This window comes from Musa acuminata, chromosome BXJ2-2, assembly GCF_036884655.1.
Source record: "Musa acuminata AAA Group cultivar baxijiao chromosome BXJ2-2, Cavendish_Baxijiao_AAA, whole genome shotgun sequence".
NCBI lineage: Eukaryota > Viridiplantae > Streptophyta > Magnoliopsida > Zingiberales > Musaceae > Musa > Musa acuminata.
This window is the reverse complement of record NC_088339.1, coordinates 20,431,273-20,452,681: the sequence shown is the minus strand read 5'-3', so window position 1 is coordinate 20,452,681 and position 21,409 is coordinate 20,431,273. Positions and strand designations below refer to the sequence as shown.

The 21,409-nt window shown below is 39.0% G+C and overlaps 2 protein-coding genes across 3 annotated transcripts; one reads left to right on the top strand and one right to left on the bottom strand.

Annotated features, from left to right (window-relative positions):
• The first annotated feature begins 3,126 nt into the window (after window positions 1-3,126).
• Window positions 3,127-9,985, top strand: LOC135605278 (uncharacterized). Of its 2 annotated transcripts, XM_065095175.1 has the most exons (3): window positions 3,130-4,942; window positions 6,239-9,044; window positions 9,162-9,985. In XM_065095175.1, the coding sequence occupies exons 1-3, from the start codon at window positions 4,901-4,903 to the stop codon at window positions 9,776-9,778; spliced, it is 3,465 nt and encodes a 1,154-aa protein (XP_064951247.1). In that variant the 5' UTR covers window positions 3,130-4,900; the 3' UTR covers window positions 9,779-9,985. The 2 variants fall into 2 exon arrangements, with proteins under 2 accessions (XP_064951246.1, XP_064951247.1); XM_065095174.1 differs by having other exon boundaries at window positions 3,127-4,942; window positions 6,239-9,985.
• Window positions 8,945-21,409, bottom strand: LOC103974759 (probable polygalacturonase). The gene is made up of 8 exons (XM_065095177.1): window positions 21,065-21,409; window positions 20,796-20,977; window positions 19,389-19,706; window positions 18,765-18,885; window positions 18,189-18,363; window positions 18,004-18,074; window positions 16,241-17,008; window positions 8,945-9,077 (listed from the first exon to the last, which is right to left on the bottom strand). The coding sequence occupies exons 2-7, from the start codon at window positions 20,811-20,813 to the stop codon at window positions 16,341-16,343; spliced, it is 1,371 nt and encodes a 456-aa protein (XP_064951249.1). The 5' UTR covers window positions 20,814-20,977; window positions 21,065-21,409; the 3' UTR covers window positions 8,945-9,077; window positions 16,241-16,340.

Genomic DNA, 21,409 nt, shown 5'->3' with positions numbered 1-21,409 from the left:
ACTTTAAGCACCATCTTGGTGTTTCAAAGCTAACCTAGGAACATCAGTTATTTAAGATTTCTTGAGAAAATAGTCTGCTTTTACCCCCTTCATGAACGGGCTGAATGCTCGGAGAACAAAGAAAGAACAATGTCGAAACCATCATAAATATAACATTGATTTAAAGTAGGTTAAATTTGAAACACTGGTAACGAAGAAAAATCCCACAACAACAACAATCAACCAAGCCCTACCCATAATCTCCATAATCAGATCGCATTACCCACACTGCCCATCAAATATATACTACAGCAGCCCATTTACAGAACATTCAACATCTGAAGAAAACAAGAAGAAACTTAATAGAAATCTTCGAACTTACCACAAGCTTAAGAAAAACCAGAACTTTGGGGGAACAGTTCATCTGAACTCGGATCAAGATGCAGCGTAAAGATTCAGAAACTAAGCGTACAAGACAGCGTCGTTCCACTGTAACCTTCTTTATGAACGCAAACAGAATCGCAGTGAAGTAGTGAAGGTTTCCTGTACGTGGAGATCCCCTTCATTGCTGTGCAAATCATAGAAGGGAGTGGGAAGGGGGGGGGGGGGGGGGGAGGTGGAGGACGACGACGAAGAAACTTGGAACGAGATGGATGGGTTTTTGGGGAGGAAGAGGAGGAGGTGGCGCGCACTTTCTTTGGTAGCGACTTACGCCCGGGTCAGTAGAACAAAATGATGAACCTATTTGGGCCTCACTGTGTTAGGCCCATATTGAGCCCATTAATGAATCATAGCTTAGTATTAAAAGTGAAATAAATAATTTTATTTGAATAAATATCATTAGTTGCATTAACTAAAAATATAATATGTGATATCATGTGAATCGATACGAAAATTATAAGCAATAAGGTAATTTTAATATTATTTATATTTTTAACACGTGGGATGTTGAAATTATCTTTTAATCAATAAAATCATTAGAAACCAAAGGATGCTAAAATTATATTTTTACCCATTACTTTCATATTGATTCAGCATATGATGTCATGTGTTGTGTCTTCTATCAATGCAACTAACGATATTAGCAAAAATAAAGTTATTTGTTTTACTTTTAAAACTATAAGAATCATAATATATATTTTTTAAATATAAAAGATAATTTATAATTAGCCTCATAATTTAGATGTCAAGCTTTTTCTTTTTTTATTTTGACTCAAATCTAGATTTTAATTCAAGATTAATTTATGGGAGACGACACAATAGATCAATCTTAAGGACCAATTTGACATTAACTCATGCTAATTGTGTGACAACACAATGAAAAATTAATAATTTATTAATTAGGTAATTTAGCCATAAATATGATAAATGGAGAAGGATTGCCTTTTTAGCTATTTAATTAAAAGACTTCAAAGAAAAAAAACCATATGGTCTTAAAACTTTGATCTTAAAACCATATTTAATTAAAAGTTTTGATCTTAAAACTTTCAAAATTTGTTCCATCATGGTGCAATATATAAGTCTTTTTTTTTATTGAGCATAATATTTTAAAAGACTTAATATAGTATTATAAATAATGTTTATTTTATACCATCCAAGAAATTCTGCTAGAATTATTATAATGATCAATATGGTCAATATTTTAAATTAATATTCTTTATAAATATGAACTTCTTATGGTTCGATATTCAAAATCTATTTATAAATTTATACTTAAAAAAATTATTCTGAGATTTCTATAGTTCTAAAAGTAAAACAAATAATCTCATTTGCGTTAATGTCATCGATTGCATTGACGAAAAATATAACATATGACATAATATATTGAATTAACACGAATGTGATGAGCAATAAGATAATTTCAATATCCTTTCTATTTTTAGTAAAAAATATTAAAATTATCTTTTAAAATAGATAAAGTTATTAAAAATAAAAATAAATATTAAAATTATCTTTGTGCCCATCACTTTAATGTCAATTTAGCACATAATGTCATATGTTGTATTTTTTGTCAATACAACATTAGTGCAAATGAGATTCTTTATTTCATTTTTAGAACTATATAGATTCAAATATATATATTTTTTTTAATATAGAAGATAATATTTAATTAACCTTGTTCATGATAATTTGGATGTCAAGATTTAAAAAAAAAAAAAACTCAAATCTAGGTTTTAATTCAAGATTAATGTAGGAGAGACATAGATCAGTCTTAAGGACCAATTTGACATCAACTCATGTTAATTATGTGACAACACAATGAAAAATTAGTGATTTATTTAATTAAGTTTTTTTAGCGATAAACATGATAAATAGAGAAAGATTGCTTTTTAGCTATTTAACTAAAAGACTTCAAGGAAAAAAAAAGACCATATGGATTGATCTTAAAACTTTCAATATTTGCTCCATAATAGTGCAATATATATGCCTTTTTTTTTTTTTTTTGCTTGAGCATAATATTTTGAAAGACTTAATATAGCATTAGAAATAATGTTTATTCAAAAAGTTCAGTGAAAGTTTGCTAGAATTATTATAATGATCAATATGGTCAATATTTAAAATTAGTATTCTTTATAAATATGAATTTCTTATGGTTCGATTTTTAAAATCTATTTATATATTTAAGTGTCCAATGATAATGTTGGTCACACCTGAATGTCTTAGTTTTATAGATGATGTTTGAGAGACTTACTTTGAGTGAATCATCCTCTTAAAAATCCTGCATAATAAAATCATCATGATGTCTTGTATGATTCAAAGAGCACCTTAGAAATCTCCACTCTATCTCTGATCACATCCTTGTGGTGATCATAAATACAAGTGGAAGATACAAATCTGCAAAGTTAGTGTTATCTGTCACCCACAATCATAGCTGGAAACCAATTAAGATACTGATGCATGAGAATGACAAGCTTTTCTTCTGCCAATCTATCTCTGATCACATCTTTGTGGTGATCATAAATACAAGTGGAAGATACAAATATTCAAAATTAGGGGTATCTGTCACCCACAATCATAGCTGGAAAACAATTAGGATACTGATGCATGAGAACGACAAGCATTTCTTCTGCCACCCACCCAGTATCTGAGAAGAACTTTGAGTCATCAAGGAACTCCACTTCCTTTTGCTAGGCGACATGAAGATGAGGAACAGAAGGTCAGAACTTTAGATCATCAAGAGACAAAGCACATTGATTAAGATGAGAGCTTGGAAGCTTCATTCACAACCAACAAATGAATCAGTCTGTCAGAATTGTGAAGGACTGTTGTGACTGCATTGCCATTGTCAAATGTGTTTGGTTGTATGTTTTCTGCTTACACTTCACCCATCAAAACTATCATCTTGATATGATACAACTTGTCATCTACTCGAGTCTCCCACTCCGGGCATGTCACTGCAGCAGTGGAAAGCAACTCTGGACCAACTCGGGCACCATTGAGCAGCTCAGCGCATGGCTTTCAGCTGTCCAAACCTACCAAATGCTGAGCTTTATGTGGGCATTAGCAGGGCTTCGTCACCCACCTACAGCCAGAGGGAAAGCAACATGGGGAACAGGGAACCCATCGAGCAGCCCATGGTGGGAGTTCAGAGATCACTGCTGGCAAATGATGGTAGCTCCTCCCCGCTCATGGCAGAACATGTGCTGATGCGTGCCCCATCTCATCACCTTTTCTGCATCTTTTGGGACCGTGGCATGCAGTCACCAGCACATCTTTCGAGGCATCTTTTCTTTTCCTGGGCCATCCAAGAAGAAGGGGAAGAAGAGAAAACAGAAGAACAGAAGGGGGAGATAAGATTGATTATGACCCTTCTTGTGCAACACAAGCACACATGAAATTAATGCTACAGCTATTTCATCCATAATGCATCAATAGCACATTTTTTTGTTTTGGAAAATGCTGTGTTTGACATGGGAAAAACTCAGCTCTTGTTCTAATCTTCACATAATCCAATGGATTTTTAGCTTATTTATAACTTGGTTTTGTGTTCTCATCAGTGATCTCTTTCCTTTTTGCTTGAAGTAATTCTCTTTCATTAATATTAATTTTTCAGTATTCTAATATACTTAATCTACAAGATTCCAACTTGGTTTTGTGTTCTTATCAGTGTTTTGTTTTCTTGCTTGCAATAATCTTTTCCATTAATTATTTCCATACTCTGTTTTGCATTTATATCTGACATCTGGAGTGAGGAAACCTGCAATTTCAACTTATTAACAATCCAATAACAGAAGATTATATTAGTTTCTTCTTCTGCTGCTTAGCAAATCTTGATTACTGTAGCTGAAGAGAGACAGTGATTGATCTTATGTGACCATAACAGCAATCTAAGCTGAAACCACATCACCTGGCTGAGCATCATCAGAGGAGTACCATGCAACACTTTCTCCTTGGAAAAGCCTGGTGGGCTCATCACCTCATGCCCTCCTGCAGCCTGCCACTGCAGGAAAAAGAAGAAAAGAATGTGCTGTCATACCTTTAACAGCTGATGATTCAGTCCTCCTTCCTCCATGGATGCCTGATTCACTCCCTCTGGTCTACTTTATGATCACCATGACAATTACATCATTTTTTCTGGAATATATCTGTTTATGACATATGATCAACAAAGAACAAACATGTCATTTTAATCTATTATATTCCTAGAATTGATATTTCTAATTAGTACAATTGAATTCATATTAATGATGACTGTTCAGTTATATAATGGGCATTTAAATTCTTGAAGAAGAGGTTTAAGGAGGATTTCTGTTGCCTTATTTTGTAGAGCTCATGGACTGTTCACTCCATAATTGAACTTGTGGTCCTTTTTTTACTTCACTGTACCAAATCTGAAGTATCTCTTCTTGTCTGCTCTCCTCTTCTTTGACTCCTCCTCTTCCTCCTGAAGCTGAAGGATTCCTTGAGCTTGCCCAAATCCATGGAGTCTGAGGCTGTGCCAACAGATCAAACAACTGATGAGGTACCTGAAATAGTTAGCCTCTACATCCATCCTGATAATTATTGACAAGAGTCTTTTTGGGTTGTGCTGCTGGGAGAAAGCTTTGATCAGATATCAGATTTCTCATTACCTCAATTTTCTGTGTTTATTATTATTTTTTTTTTTTACAGTTTGTCTATTTTTGGTCACAACTTCTAAATTTCTCTAAGTGCTCATCAATCATGAGATCAGGCTGTTCTCATTTTGCTTTCTTAATGACCACTGAATCTGAATGAAGTAATTTATCATTTCTTTCAATCTCTCAAGAAAGTTTTGAAGAGCCTTCTCTGTTTTATACCTTTCAATAAGAAATTGCAATTTATTAACTATCCTGTAAATGAGGAGTGTCTAACTTTTCAATGTTCTCTTCAACAACTTGAGTCTATTATTACCTCATCTTGATGCACTTCATTGAAGAGGAATTGTCCTTTGTCAAAACACTTTTGTGGCATGATGTGAACATAAAGTATTTTTTGTGTTGCAATAGATTGGTCACTTGACATGGAGCAGCTTCATCAGTGTGTAGTTCTTAAAATCACCAATCTCCATTCTATCTGATGATCCACTTTTATGTTCTTCATTCTGTTGTTCAGTGGATAAGTAGTATGGTTTTTATTTCTGAACACTGCATTAATTTTCCTTATTTGAGGAATAATACTGATAATTGCTTATATGATCCACTTAGAATTGGTTTGATCTCTCTCTCTCTCTCTCTCTCTCTCTCTCTCTCTCTCTCACACACACACACACACAAATTACATTGAAGAACTTGGAATATGTGGGTGACATTGTTTCTGGATTTTTTTCTTTTTTTTTTTTGAAATGTTTGAGTTGCTTCTGAAATTATTATAATTAGAAGGTTTTACACTAACTCAGGTTTCTACTTCAATAACTTCAAGAAAAGGAAGCAATGTTTTGGCAGACTTCAATTTCTCTTCTTCTTCATGCAAAAAAAAAAAAGAAAATAAAATGTTTAGATGTATGTAAGAAACCTGCTTAATATTAAAAAAAACATTCTTTTTTTAGCATCCAAGCACCACAAAATCTTTCTTATTTCAAAATCACTAGAAGAAACATTGAAATGCTTTGGCATGATATTATAATATCATGTGTCTCGGCTCCTTTGGAATTTCAAGACAAAATATTTGAATATTCTTAAAATGTTGATTAAATGCCTGTTAGCATTTGTATATTGATTGCAGTTGAGGCATGCAGGAATTTCATGCAAATATTTTTTTCTTTTTTCAATTTATATCCGACTATTAAAAAAATCTGCAGATTGTTGAGGAGAAAAGAGTTATCAACGAGGAGATAGACATGAATGGAGAGACTAATTCCCATCCAAAAGAACCTAAAAAGATGGATGAGGAAGAAAAGCTAAAGATGGTGTGTTCAACAGATGTTGAAGCTGCTGTTGCCACTGAAGCAGAAGAAAAATCCAGAGAAAAGAATGAATCCATTGTTGAGGATGTGAAAAAGGATACAGAATCTAGTAACAATGAGATGTCAGATTCAGTGGCTTTGTCTGCTCAGGTTGTGGAAGATGAAGCAGATCCTCAACAAAAAGCTGGCATTTCAGTTTCTTCAGAGAAAAGAGAAGATGAATCAAAGAAACAACATGAATCTGACACGCAAGAACTGTCACCAGGACCAGTAGAAGATGGAGAAGGGAATGCAGGTGAGATTTTGGTTGAAGAACAAGAATCTGAAGGTGTCAAAGGTCAAGTGGCTTCAGATATCTCCAAAGTTCCAATCTCAGAAACAGAGGACAAAAAGGAAGAGCCAGTTTTGTCATGCACTACCGCGGAGTCTGCACCCAAAGAAAGTGGGGAGGATTCCCAATTTGAAGAATTCTTGGTTGATGCTCATGTCACTGGTGATTCTTCAGAGCAAAAGATAAGCAACTCAAACAGCTCAGAAGATGACATGAAAGTTGAGAATTTTGCATCAGAAAGCATAGAAATGGTTCCAGATTTTCTTGAATCATCTGATGGAGCTGGAGAGATCATGAAGGATACCATGGAAGAACGAACAGAGAGCAGAACAATCGAAGACGGAGTGAAAGAAGTTGCAGCTGTTGCTGGTTTTTCTGAAGTTCCTGATGTCATAAACCTGATTGAGATTGCTGCTGCTACTTCAGCTGTTGGAAGTGCTGAAGAGACTGTAAAGATAGAAGTTGGAATCACAGATGACAAACAAGAATTTAGAGATATTGAAGAACCAGTAATGGATCAGGTAAATGGAGCTAGTTCTTCTAGTGAGACTGTTGATGTCTCAACCAAGGAAGACAGCAGTGTTGTAAGTCTTGAAATGGTCAAGGACAAGGATGACGGTTTGGAAAATAAGAATGAGATTCCATTGGAGGCTACATATCCAGTGAAAGAAGTTGCAGCTGACTCTGAAGTGTCTAAAGTTGCCGCTTTTGTTGATCCAATTGAGTCCAGTAATACTACTTCAGCTATTAAAACTATTGAGGAAACTCAAGGGCTAGAAGCTAAAATTGTAGACGGCAAGCAAGAAGCATTTACTGAAATTGATGAACCTGAAGTTGAAGAACAAGCAATGAATCAGGCAAATGAAGTTGATGCTACCAGTGAAACTGTGGAGGTTGCAGTAAAGGAAGACAAGGATACTGTAACAGCTGAGATGGTTGAGGATAAGGATAGCAGTTTGCACAATTTGAGTGAGGCTCATATGGAACCTCTTGCTACTGCAAATACCCCTCTGTCAACAAATGGCACTTCATCTATTCAAGCTTTTGATGAGGTCACACAAGACAAGTTGATAGAAAATGAAGAACAGTCGATCGCTGAAACAAGCAAAGTTGACCCTGCTGGTTTGACTGCAGATGTGAACATTGAGATAATTGGGGATAAAAAGGATGATTGTTTAGAAGACAAGACTTCCATAGAGATACCAAATGGTGTCGATGTGACTGGTGAAATTCTTGAAACCCCTTTTGAGGAAGTGAAAGACCCTGAAGATGTTGCCATGGTAGAAGAGAAGAATGATCCAGTGGAAGAAGTTGCAGATGATTCTGATGTGCTGGTAGTTCCTGCTGTTGTTCATCCAACAGAATCTAGTAGCACTAGTTCAACTATTATAACTACTGAAGAAAGTAGAGAGATTGAAGCTAAAACCATAGATGTCAAGCAAGAAGCAGTAACAGAAATTAAAGAACCAAAAGTCGAAGAACGAAAAATGAACCAGGCAAATGAAGTGGATGCTACTAGTGACACTGTGCAAGTTGCAGTAAAGGAAGAAAATGATATGGTAACAGTTGCAATAGAAGAGGATAACGATTTAAATAATTTAAGTGAGGCTGATGTGGTGGCTATAATAAATCCAGTGAAAGAAGATGCAACTGACTTTGGCATGCCTAAACCTCATGCTACTGCAAATATTACCCAGTCAACAAATCTCACTTCAGCTATTCAAATTGCCGATGAGATCACACAACCAAAAGCTGAAGTCATATATGAGAAGAAAGACAAGTTGACAGAAGTTGAGGAACAATCAATGACTGAAACAAACGAAGTTGATTCTGCTAGTTTGACTGCCGAAGTTCCATTAGAACGAGAAAAAGCTAATGTGAGCACTCAAAAGTTTGAGGACAAGAAAGATGATATTTTTGGAAGCAATACTTCCACAGATAACCCAAACGGTGTTGATGCTCCTGGTGAAATTTCTGAAATACACTTCAAGGAAGTGAAAGGCCCTGAAGAAGCTTACATGGTCCGAGAGAAGAATGATCCTTCACAAGTTGTAGCAAAGGTCAAGGACATTGATGATAAGAGCTTAAAAGATGATAGAGCGACTTTATTGGAGACTTCAAAAAATCTCGATTGTGGTATTGAAACAGCTGATGTAGCATTGGATGGAAAGAGAAATTTAGAAGTTCCTGAAATAGTAGATGGAACAAAAGAAGATAATCTGAAAAACTCAACAGAGTTAGAGGGCTACTCTGTTGTTGCTGAAGTAGTAGGGGAGAGCAAGGTTGAGAACCTGGAAAGCGAAAAGACGTCTTTGATCGAAGCTTTTGGAATGGCTGAAGTCTCGTCAGAGCTTGATAAATCTTCCACAGGTAATGAAATGGTCAAAGAAAAGTGTAAAAACTCTGCAAGAAATAAGATAACTTTAGGTGAGATCACCAATTATGCCGGTATTAATAGTGATGCTTCAAATGTCTTTCCTGTGCAAGATAAAATATCTGAAGGTCATGAAGTGACTCAGGAGAAGGGTAAAGAGGCAAAAGATTATGAATGTTCAATTGTCAAGGAAAGCAAGGATGAGAGCATTACAAGCAAGGAAAATTATGCTGAGACTGTCAGAGATCTTGACAAAGAGACAAATGTGGTTGCTGCATTAGGTGCTACTAGAACTATGGATGCTGAGAAGGGTAAAGAGGCAAAAGATTATGAATGTTCAATTGTCAAGGAAAGCAAGGATGAGAGCATTACAAGCAAGGAAAATTATGCTGAGACTGTCAGAGATCTTGACAAAGAGACAAATGTGGTTGCTGCATTAGGTGCTACTAGAACTATGGATGCTGAGAAGGATAAAGAAGGTGCTCAAGATGAAGAAGGAACAGAGAATCCTAAAGATGAAAACTTAATTATGACTCCGAAATGTGCTGATGTTATGAAGGTAGAAGGAGAGGCTCCTAAACAGGACATCCCAGCTAAGCCCTCCCAACGACATTCAAATAACATAATATCAAAGCTCAAGCAGTCACTCATTAAAGCAAAGAAGATAATGATGGGAAAATCACCAAGTTCAAAAAATATGTCAGTAAAAAGCAAACAAGAAATCAAATGATCTAGAATGAGAAATTTGTGTGTGATCTCTGTGGCTGCTGATCATGTACATAAAGGTCATAGTCATGTGCTTGGGATCCTTCCTCTTCTGTTGAATGAAATCTTTTGGCAGGATACCTGGAAGGAAGGATATGCTTGCTTTCTAGTTCTTAGCTTGACTAGCAGAATAATATATATAAGGTTTCATCTAATTGTTACTTATTATTCATTTTTTTATGGTGTTCTTGTGGTGTTTTTGTTTTATGATATTGATGCTTATAAATCCATCAAGAAGTTCCTTTTCTTAGTAATGCAATGTATGGCTCTTTCTTGCAGGCAATAATAAATTTGTTTTATTCTTCACTTTGTTGCATGAAATTTATATGAAGTTAACCTGATTCTGGTGACAGAATCTAAAAATATGTTCAAGTGAAGAATTTGACGGAACATTGATAATCTCCTGTAATTACTAGAATCATTTATGAATACTCAACAGCTAAGTAGCTAGTTTTCAAAGAATTCTGACAGCAAATAACTGATCTTTACCAACGGATGATACTGGATGTTCTAAAAGAATCCTAGCAATGCCACTTTTATGGATAAAAAATGATGCATTTGTGAAGTCACAAGAAAGAATCTTAAACTGACTGTTTGGACTAGATCAAACTTCTTTGAGTGTTTCATGTACACGACTTTCTATTATGAGGGAAAATTTCTTGAGAATTGATACAAGAAGCGAATGCTATAGGAAAAATCCTAAGATACCTTCTTGTATGTCTAACTCAACAGTTCAATGTGCTATGAGCATGACAGCAGTTGACAGAAGTTATTCCATATCCACAACATATGGTGCAAGAGAACAGTTTCAGAATTTTATTAAACTACATATAGTTCAAAAAAGAATTAGTTTAATAACAGGAAAGATAATAGGCTGGCCATTGAGACAACACATGCAAGATTATAATGAATTAGAGAAACTGAAAATTGACCACCCAATTCCCATCTGCTACTGCTTCCCGGATCTTCAGTAATCCACGGAACATCTTGTGTCATTGCCCTCCATAGAGGAAATGGAAGAAAAAGATCTAAGATGAAACAAATCATAAACAAGTTCCCCCATCTACATTTCCTTCTCTTCTATCTGACCTCGAATCTGTCTGACATATGGTGTTATAAGTTATAACTAATATCTGACAGGCAACATCACACTATTAGCAGATTTGAGGCTACCCTAATGTCACGGATTTAGCTGGTTTTGCCTAAGTCGTGCGGCACCCTTGCGTGTCCGTCCGCAAAGGTCAGCCTCCCCGAAGCCTCCCATTGTCCCTTAGGACCACCAAAAGAGAGAACGGGTTAAAGAGAATGCCTCAATCGGGATCCACAAGCAAACATCTCCGAAAAACACTTCATAGACAATGCAAATTACAAACAGACTTTACAAGCTCTGAACAGTGGCACAACAAAGGGTAAAATGATCCATTACAGACCGAAAATCTCTCGCACGTGTCCACATGACACAACCTTTATTTACAAGCCTAAAGAGGCCACCAACCCAACTAAAATGGGACTATTAAGCCTTCGGCCGCCCCTCTACATGTTGTACAAGGCATGGACATGCCAAAAGACACGGACATACATAAGCATTACATCAAACATCCTGTTTCGAAGTTTGTCCGTGACATTCTCCCCCACTTATTCCTTCGACGTCCTCGTTGAAGCCTTTGCCGACACTGCAACTCCTCGCCTTTGCTGAGTCTTCAATCTTCTGCTCCAACTACAATGCGCCTCTTGGCTCCCAGCTGCTCTCCGCTGCTGTTTTTGAGTAGTTGAACCTTTGATCCGCCATGCTGCTGCAACTCACCAATGACTCTGACTCTGGTGTGGGGTTGGCTGAGTTGTGTTAATCATTGTTGATTCCTGCGGATCCGCCAGATGAAGGAAAAGACCATCCTTACTGCGCCAGTCTCTCAAATTCCTCATGCTGCTTGAACTAGGTGGATGCTTGTTGGAGCTTTAACGAGCATCGTCTCGCAAACTTCTGATGTTTTGGGTCCTTCCTCCACAAAATTTACTCATTGACTCTTCTTTCCCTTAGTTGTCACATCCAAGTAGGTTCGCATCACTTCCGCTTTCGATTGACATTTCGTTAGGAAATGAAGCGGACAATCTACTCTCAGTAACATTGATCACTATTGGTGAGGATTTGACAACTATTGTCTTTCATTATCTTCGAATGGTCTTTGAACTTGTGCAGAGCTCCTCTGTTGGATAGATAAGAGAATTGGGGTACTCGGTTTCGCCCATTCTCTTAAGGGTTGAGAAGGCAAAGGTTACTTGACTTCGCCCGCCTCCTCTAGGTTGTACTCCATGCATCGAGCTGGTTACTAGCCTTCGCCTGCTCTTTGCTCACACTTTTGAAGCACTTGAAGTGTTTGCACTCCTTGCGTTGAGTTAGCTACTGTGATTCACCTTCTCAATGCCATCGAACTTCTGGAATGCAGGAAGTTTTTCACCCCAACTTGGAGTAATTCTCTCATAGGTTTGGTCGCCTCTGGGATTGTACCGTCTTCTCCATCAACCCTGCCGCCTACTCCCTTGAGTAGCGAAGGTACAACACCGCGTACTGCCTGCTTCGTTCCTTGGTTATGCACTCTTGCATGACCCAAAGTCCTTCACTTTCGGCTATCTTGATGAGAAGCACATTGACACCGGTCTTACGAAGTTCCTCGGCCTTTGCCCTTCAGCCTTGTCTCGGTACTTGGAGATTGCCTCTTCATGCTCCACCTCCTCGGCCCCTTTCACGACCAAGCGCTCTCCCTCCATGAGAGCAAGGGATCAATGACCTTCACGGAAGTCCCGCCTTTGTGGTACCATGGCGCTGCCATGCCCATGGCACTACTATCCGTCGCCTCACATCTACATCCCTTTTCTTCACAATCAGTAGATATGCCTCTGTAACACTCCTCCGAGTCCACCTCCATTCTAACTGATTGCTTGACTTTGGGTAGCTAAGTCCCTCTGGACTCGTCGTTGCTTCCTCGCCCCTTTCGACCCCCTGCTTCAACACCTCTGTGTTCTCCAAGCAGTCTGTTTGGTCGATGGAAAGACAGACTGCAACTCCCATGCATGGCCTCTGCCATCACGTTGTAGAGTTTGCACCGATTCTGTTCTCCTTAGCTTCCTTGGTAGCAACGTTCGCTTACTCGGCCTTGTCCTCTGACTTGTCGGGCTCCCTTAAGCGAATATGAGCTCTGGAGCAGTCCAACTCTCCAGCTGCTTCGATCATACCTCTGCATGATCAAGTCCCTCCCATGGGACTCACTAGTACTTGCATTTGAACTTTTTCCCTTAGTGGAACACAGCCCCCATATGCTGATGACCAAGGTTTCCATCCAATGCAAAATTCGATGCACGCCCGGAAGACCCGCCTCTGCGGTACCATGGCCTTCACTCCTTGAATCCATAGCCCTTCTTGTCGTCGTGTTGTTCACCGAAGTGGAGCTTCCAATAGCTCCCGATCATACCTCCGTATGATTTAGTCCCTCACGGGACTAAGTCGTGTGTATTTCCTTGCCATGAACTGTTCCACCACGATCCGCTGCACCATGTCGCCTCCTGGTGACATCTCCATTACATTCCGATCCTTGTGGAATAAACTCGAATTGTGAACCCTCCATGTGTGGCCTCTGCCAATACATCGCAGGGTCTCTTCCACCTTCGATTTTGTTCGCTCCTTTGGCAATCGACCTTCATCCACCCACTCTTGGGTCAACACCTAGATGAAGCACCGCTATAGGATAGTCCGTCGCCTAATAGCTCCCGAAGTCCACCGACTTCACTATAATTTGTGCACCATTGTCTGGATCCTGGGCCTCTGCCCCTACCAGCATAATCTCCGCTGCGCACCGCTTCCTTCATGGCAACTTGAATGGCAACACTGTGGCATATTCTTCAAGAGTACCCACCTCTATGTCCTCTTGCCCCGTGCTAAGGCCTTCTGAACCTAACTTCGCCTCCGCAAATTGAGTCGCCTTAGTTCCTCCATCAAATGCTCCTTCGAGAAAGGTGCATGTGCCCAGAAGCTCCCTTCATCTTTGGCACCATGCAAGATAAGTCCTCTCTGATAGAATGAATGACCCATGGAACAACATGATCCTACTCTTGCCTTTACAAGAGTTCATGTCCTTGACCTCTGTCTAGGGAAAGCACTGCGCCTCTGCTCCATGTTCTAACTTCTATGATGGCTCCCTTCATGCGACTTGGGTACTTCGCCAAGTTATACCCAAGTTGCTCCTTTCCTCGTTTTTGCATTGAGTCGATGGTGGCCCTCGCGCCCACCATTCCACGGGTCAGCCCTCCCTTGAGTCCGATCTCCATATCGACTCCAAGTGTGCCTTCATTTGTGTTGCTTTGGGTCGCTCCCCCACTTGATCTCGCAATGCATCCACCAATGCATTCTCTCAAGCGAGATCATGCGACGACTCCTCGCCGCCTGCTCAGTCCATCGAGCTTCGTGGAGTTGTTGTTTGTTGAGGTACTCCTCCTCAACATGTGAGGTCCGTCTCACATGATTCTCCCTCTGGAGAGCCGGGACTTATCCCTCCTAGATAACTATCCCGTTGGAGCAACATCTCTCTTCGTTTCGGAGACCACCGTCCCCTTGGACTACTCCGATCTGCTGAACAAACTGTGCATTGTTCTGCCTCCTGCAAACGCACTTGCTAGATTGCGACTCCCAGTCAATACAGTCCCCACTGCACCCCTCAAGGCCTAGCAACATGCTGAACTCGTTGCACACTTCAGCCTCCTACGGACTTATCCTTCACATGCCGAAGAGAAAGTTTCAATGCTCCATGGCGCCGAGTTTCGGTCACCTTGGGATGACCATGAACATTCCATCGTCCGCATACAAGCCCATGCATGAGTACCAAATTCTTCGAGTTAGCAATTCCCCTCACCTCTGTGAGCTTTGCATAACTCTTTTGGTCGTTGAGCAACTCATTCCACCTTGCATGGTCTCATCCTTTACCAAGCGCCTCGCTTGCCTTGAGCACCATCAAGTATGGTTGTCAACGTTGAGCCGTAGCTCAAACTCAGCCATCCCAACCTTTGTGCGCTCCACATTCTTCCAAGCTTGCCTGTTCTCGTGGTGCCTCTTGCGCGAAGGGTTGGTCATTCCTCTGAATGTCAATCTCGGATGCCCGCTCCTCTGAGCGACTCCTTTTCCCTACATCTCCATGCCCATTTTCCCCCAAACGGTCGCGCGTGTGCTGACTGCCCTCAACGCAGCCCCGCTAGGTCCCCCACGTTTGCATGCTAAGTGTTTCTATGAGTGCTTGTCCCGCTCTGATACCATCTGTCACGGACTTAGCTGGTTTTGCCTAAGTCGTGCGGCACCCTTGCGTGTCCGTCCGCAAAGGTCAGCCTCCCCGAAGCCTCCCATTGTCCCTTAGGACCACCAAAAAAGAGAACGGGTTAGAAAGAACGCCTCAATCGGGATCCACAAGCAAACATCTCCGAAAAACACTTCATAGACAATGCAAATTACAAACAGACTTTACAAGCTCTGAACAGTGGCACAACAAAGGGTAAAATGATCCATTACAGACCGAAAATCTCTCGCACGTGTCCACGTGACACAACCTTTATTTACAAGCCTAAAGAGGCCACCAACCCAACTAAAATGGGACTATTAAGCCTTCGGCCGCCCCTCTACATGCTGTACAAGGCATGGACATGCCAAAAGACACGGACATACATAAGCATTACATCAAACATCCTGTTTCGAAGTTTGTCCATGACACTAAGGCAAACTGTCTTGTTTGTTTCTGGATCTAATGATAAGATCAACTGCTTTTCTTAATGATGCATTTACTTTTATATTACAGAAATTTGGGGTGAATCTGGCTGATAAAATACTTGCAGTTCTAAGATGCTCTTTGGTTGTGATTCGACTTGTTTAGAAATCAGAAAGCAAATATGATTTTTTAAGCTTTAAGTAGCAGCTCTTTAGTCATTGTTGAGGAGGTTATGAGTACCAGTAGTAAAAGTGTGCCTGAACCTCACTTTATTTGTATGTTTGTATAATAAGAAACAACTTTATTAGTTAGTCTCAAAACATGTTTGTTTGAAAATTGAAATCAAGAGGTTATCTCTTGCAAAAAGCACATATAGCCTCACAGGCAACTCGGGGAAATGTTTCTTGAGGAAACCTTAAATAAAGCTTGATAATAATAAATGTCTCAAGCCTCATTTTTTGAGTTTTTACTGACAAAAACAGGAAAACATAAGCAAACACAAGACAGAAAAGGCCATTTAACATCTCACTGTCACTGTATTCTATTGTGAGGATGCACTGAAGTCAGTTGCAGCATACTCTCAAGCCATATCGAACTTGTTATGATAACAAAGCATTACCATTTCAACTGGAAGTCAAAACAATATGTCGAGACATAAACAAAATTAAAAAAAAAAAAGCATGTACCAGATTCTGTAGACAATTGGACATTCTTTGATATGAATTATTTTTTTGTGTGCAGTGCCAGACTCGGGTTAGGATGATGCCAAAACTCTGAACAGGCAACTCAAGCAGCTTGCACCAGATTTTGAGTTCTTACATGGTTAGCTGTGTAGCAAACTGAGGTTTGGTATGGGTTTCTGAGTGGCTCACATGATTCTGGAGAGACCAAGTTAGAAGAGCCTTGGATATATGAGCATTGCCATGGAGAACTTGAGGTCACATTGAGGTGGACATTGAACAAGCAAATACTGCTGAAGTTATCACCTTGAATACCTTCTAATGTGCCAGCATGTTTGATATTTGTTCCCTTAATGTCTTCCAGGGTGATCATGTTTATAATGGGAAGTGCATTTGGATCAAAATTCTCATCTGGGTGCTCACCATATTGTCCAGTTATACCAATGGCTATGTTGACATTGTTCAGAACAACATTGGAGATGTGGATGTACTGAACATACCCACCACGTCCTGGAGATGTCTTTATTCTGATGCCATACAATGAATTAAACAGAGATATGTCCTCTGCCTCCACATCCGATATGCCACCAGACATCTCACTCCCAAAGGCAATGCCTGCACCTGATTTGGCTTCTCCTACGATGCGTCGGATGCTGATGTTGGAGCTTGGATGAGCATAAGAAATGCCATACTCATCCCATCCACTCTTGATGACAATAAGATCATCACCGGTGCTGATGTAACAATCTTCAATGCAGACATTACTGGACGAATCTGGATTCATTTGAATGACATGAGCGAAATCATTGTATACATTTAATAATCAAAATTTTGAGAAGAATTTCAAGGGAATTATATGCAGAACACTCATGGCCACTCATGCCAACTTCTTTTATTAACACAATACCAGTTCAAATGTTAAAAACAAAATTTTCAATCTTAGAATGTGAAATAAAAAGAACAAGCATCTCAGACCATGACAGGAAACATCATGATGATCACAAGAATAAGAATTGACCTGCATCTTTACTGCATAACTAAATAATGCTTAAATTTGAAAATGCATAAGAACTTAAGATGCAAAAATCTTCAACTTTTCATTATATTAAAATTGGGACTCACAAGTAGAAAGCTACCTATTTGGTGATTTATCCTTGCTTGAGCTAAAATGATTGACAAAATATTGGTACACATACTCATCACTAAATTTTTAACAAGGAATTCTTCTTCATTAAAATTTTATCATAAGTTCCAAAAGTGCCTGAATATGAGCATCAAGCAATTAAGCTATATTGCAGGATTTTTGACACAAGCTTGCACAGTGGAGTTCATAGATGAGTGGTCTATATTTCAGCACTTAAGTTTTCCATATTGCATTAGTTCAGCACTTTGTTTCAAGTCTATATGATACAGTTGATTATCTCAACAAAATCATAATCACAGAAGTATAATATAGGCTATGTGCATGATTTTCTTATGATCTGTGCAAAGCCATAGTTTTTTTTAATGTAAAACTGAGAACTTTAAAGTTTGAAGTATTGGCACAATGAAAATTAGCAACTGAACAGGAGTCATATAAAGACCAAATGGTGCAAGCTACTGGATTTCAGTGAAGATGAGCATTATCCATTTTTTTGTTGGATGAAACAGCAAGTAATTAATTATAAACATCTTCAGTTGAACATGATCTTTATCATTACTATGAGTCTACGACTACTTGATACTGAATAGTATCACCACAGTTTGTAGCTGTAGATCTTTATCATTACCTGGATCTATTCCATCTGTGTTTGGTGAATCGGGTGGGGCAAGGATTGTAACATTCTGGATGAGCACTTGGCTGTTAATCCAATAAAAGCAGTCTCAGGTCTCCCCTAGCTCATAGAAGCTCCACTCGAACATCAATCTACAGAGCTAATAAGAGAAATAAATACATACACTAGGATGGACAAACCTGCAATATACGGGGTGGATGGCCCAAAATGGTGAGTTAATGAACGTAAGATTTGAGATGACCACTCCAGTTGAGTAAATGAGTTCTATGAGATGTGGTCGAGTATAGTTGAGAATGTGGTTGTTAAACCAATCCCACCAAACGCTGCCTTGGCCATTGATAGTCCCATTGCCACCTGAAACAAGTTCATAGTGAAATCAGCACAATTATTTGGCACTATACTCTTTATGCATTCCCTCGCCTTTCTATTTAAAGATACAGATTGTTGTTGATAGTCCCATTGCTACCTGAACCAAGTTCGTAGTCAAATCAGGACAACTATTTGACACTATACTCTTATGTATTCCCTGGCCTTTCTATTTAAAGATAAAGATTCAGATTGTTGCGCTTGGATGTTGCTTGAATAATGCCCAGCAAAAATAAAATTGGAATGTTCAAAAGCATCCAATACAACAGCTCACTAAATAGAAATTACACAATAATTAATAAGATATCGGTTGCCTTTTGAGCCATTACTCATTACCACTGTAAATTAAGAGAGAAACATTAGGCAAAACTCATTCAAGATTTACTGACCTGTTATTATCACATCAGTCAGGTTGGACCCATGTATGAGGCTTTGATGTCTTCCACCAGGTAGCTCCCTACCCCGGCCATATGATGGCAATGGATCAATGACTGGCCAATCAGAGGAATCCTGTATTAAAGCGTAATGGATAATTTTTCACAGATCATACACAATTGTATATGTAAACAGAGAGAATATAGAAAAATAAATAGAAGCAAGCCACCCTACAAAGTTTTCTTTCATAAGATTTTTTTTTTCCTCGATACAGGAGGGTTTCAGTAAAATGAAGTATCACATCAGATTTAGTTTTCAGTGTAATTAGCGGCAACTACATCATCTGAAGGATGTGTGCAGAAAATTGAAGTACATCAGTTCATGACAACTTGTGAACTTTTCAAAGAGACACATAATACATCTTCTCCTTGACAAAAACTGATAGTGCCACTAGTCTAACCAACCTCAAATATTAGATAGTTCGGACCGTCTTCACAAGTAATCTTGATGCCTGCTGTTTTTATGTTACAGGGACATGTCTAGTTTCCAATATAAAAACCAAGGCAGGAGACAAAGCAATCTAAACTGTTTCTACCATGTACTGCAAGCATAGATTTGATATGAAACTACACACTCACCATGGATCCAATTATTACGGCATCCTTGTCTAGTGATATAGTGAGATGGCTGATGAGACTAAAACTTCCAGTCAGCCACTTTCCAGCAGGCACAAACAGCTGCGCCCCACCCTTATCTGCAAATGAATGGAGATAAAAGATAGCATTCTGAAAGGCTTTGGTATTTAGCGTGACACCATCACCAACGGCACCAAACTCTGTTACAGTGACAGTGTGTGGCCGGTACGTGCTTGATCCCATCTCCTTGCAGGATGAAGTAGACAAGGCAGCCCATGATGACTGACCGACCGTTGCAAGAATCATAAGAGTTTCTAGCAGCTGAGTCAAAATTCCATAGGTTAATAAGGAAAACAATGATCTCAAAATCATTCGGGATTTGGTTAAAAGAAAATTAACACAAATATTTTCTAGCATCCATCCTCTACATGATCACTTGAAAGAATCAAACTCAAAATATTTGTTTCTTCCAAATTCAATCAGCTCCTTTTGTATCTCTTGAGATGCTAGCTTATATAATTGAGAGTCAAAAGTTGGATGTCATGAATGGTGCAATGTTAAGCAGGTCCAATTCCAGTATGGGTTTGCAAACTCAATTTTCAGAACAAAAAATGAAAAACTAAAGGGAAGTATATGATATCGATTTAGGATCCCAGTTTATAAATAAAATTGGAAGAAAACAAAACCTATATCAGAATGTATGACTAACTTAAATCACTTTCATGAACCGGTAATATGCTTTTCAATAGGTCATATTATTTGAGGTAAATGGAAAAAGAATATTATCAAAACCCACTTGATTCTCTTGTAACTAGATTTTACATTGGTGGGTGAATACAGCAAGGAAATCGTCAAGGGGGAGAGATAAGTTTCACCAAAGAGGCTCCCCTTGATTCATTTGTAAGAGAAAAAAATGCTCCATAATCCAGCCTAGGAAACCATGAATCTGGATTACAAAGTTCATTAATCCAACATAGCACAATGGCTTGAGAACAGGATTGAAATCATATATCCAATGTGTATCGAATTTTGTTTCAGATGCTGCAAAAGATCGAAGTATCGATAGAATAATAAGTGAATCGAAAACCGTATTAAAATGCAGACTGCAGATTAGATACAATAAAACTCTCTTTTATACATGACTGGAAGGTCAAGTTGCAGCAAAGGCCTGCTATTGCAATAAAATGAGAAAGAAACGAAAAGGGGATGATAGATTCAATACTAGAAGCAGATGTATTTTCCATCACAGATCCACATTCCAGTATCAGAAGAAAGAAAGAGAACCAACTAGCTTTACACAAACTAAGATCCATTCAGATATAACCGTATTGCAGAGCTCAACAATTGACCTCAAGACGTCAAGAGGAAAAAGGAATCCAAGCGTGAAGCAGGAGAAACAGAGACACTTACAAATGCAGATCTCTTCATGTGACTGGGTTCTAATCGGCCCAAACAACCAAAGAAGCAATGAACAAGCTCTAACTACACCAAAAGGGAAGCACAATCTCGAAAATCCTGTGGTGATCTGATGATGTTACGGCAATCAAGTGGAAGTGGAACCCATCAACTCCATTGTGATCTATGGGCTGCTTCTGTTCTCAAAAGACCAATCCCACCATCAATCAAAAGAAAAAAGAAATACACAGAGAGAGAGAGAGAGAGAGGGAAAAAATCATTACAGTCTGTACTGCAAAAGAACAAAACTGTTCCTGTCCGCCACCTTTTGTCTTCAGCTGCTCCCTCTCCCTCTCTTTACAGACAAACAAACCACCGTCCAGTAACCTAAAGGATCCACAGCGCCCTCTTGAGCTGCCTTAAATCCACTGCCGAATTGGAGGAGACAGAGCCAGTGTGATGTCTTTGTGGGCATAAATCTCCATGGAATCAAATCTGCTGCTGCTACTGAGTTTCACTCTTATCAGACTGCTCTGCTCTCTCTCTCTCTCTCTCTCTCTCTCTCTCTCATGTTGAGGCTGAAACATATGACATTACATGCAAGGATGGCGTTGTCAGTTACAGTTCTC

Coding starts and splice junctions, on each gene's coding strand:
- LOC103974759 (XM_065095177.1), bottom strand. Junction 18,075..18,188: donor ATCCACCCCGTATATTGCAG/GTTTGTCCATCC, acceptor TTGGATTAACAG/CCAAGTGCTCATCCAGAATG. Junction 17,009..18,003: donor CACAGATGGAATAGATCCAG/GTAATGATAAAG, acceptor AAATGAATCCAG/ATTCGTCCAGTAATGTCTGC.
- LOC135605278 (XM_065095174.1), top strand. CDS start 4,901: ATGGAGTCTGAGGCTGTGCCAACAGATCAAACAACTGATGAG. Junction 4,943..6,238: donor CAGATCAAACAACTGATGAG/GTACCTGAAATA, acceptor AAAAATCTGCAG/ATTGTTGAGGAGAAAAGAGT.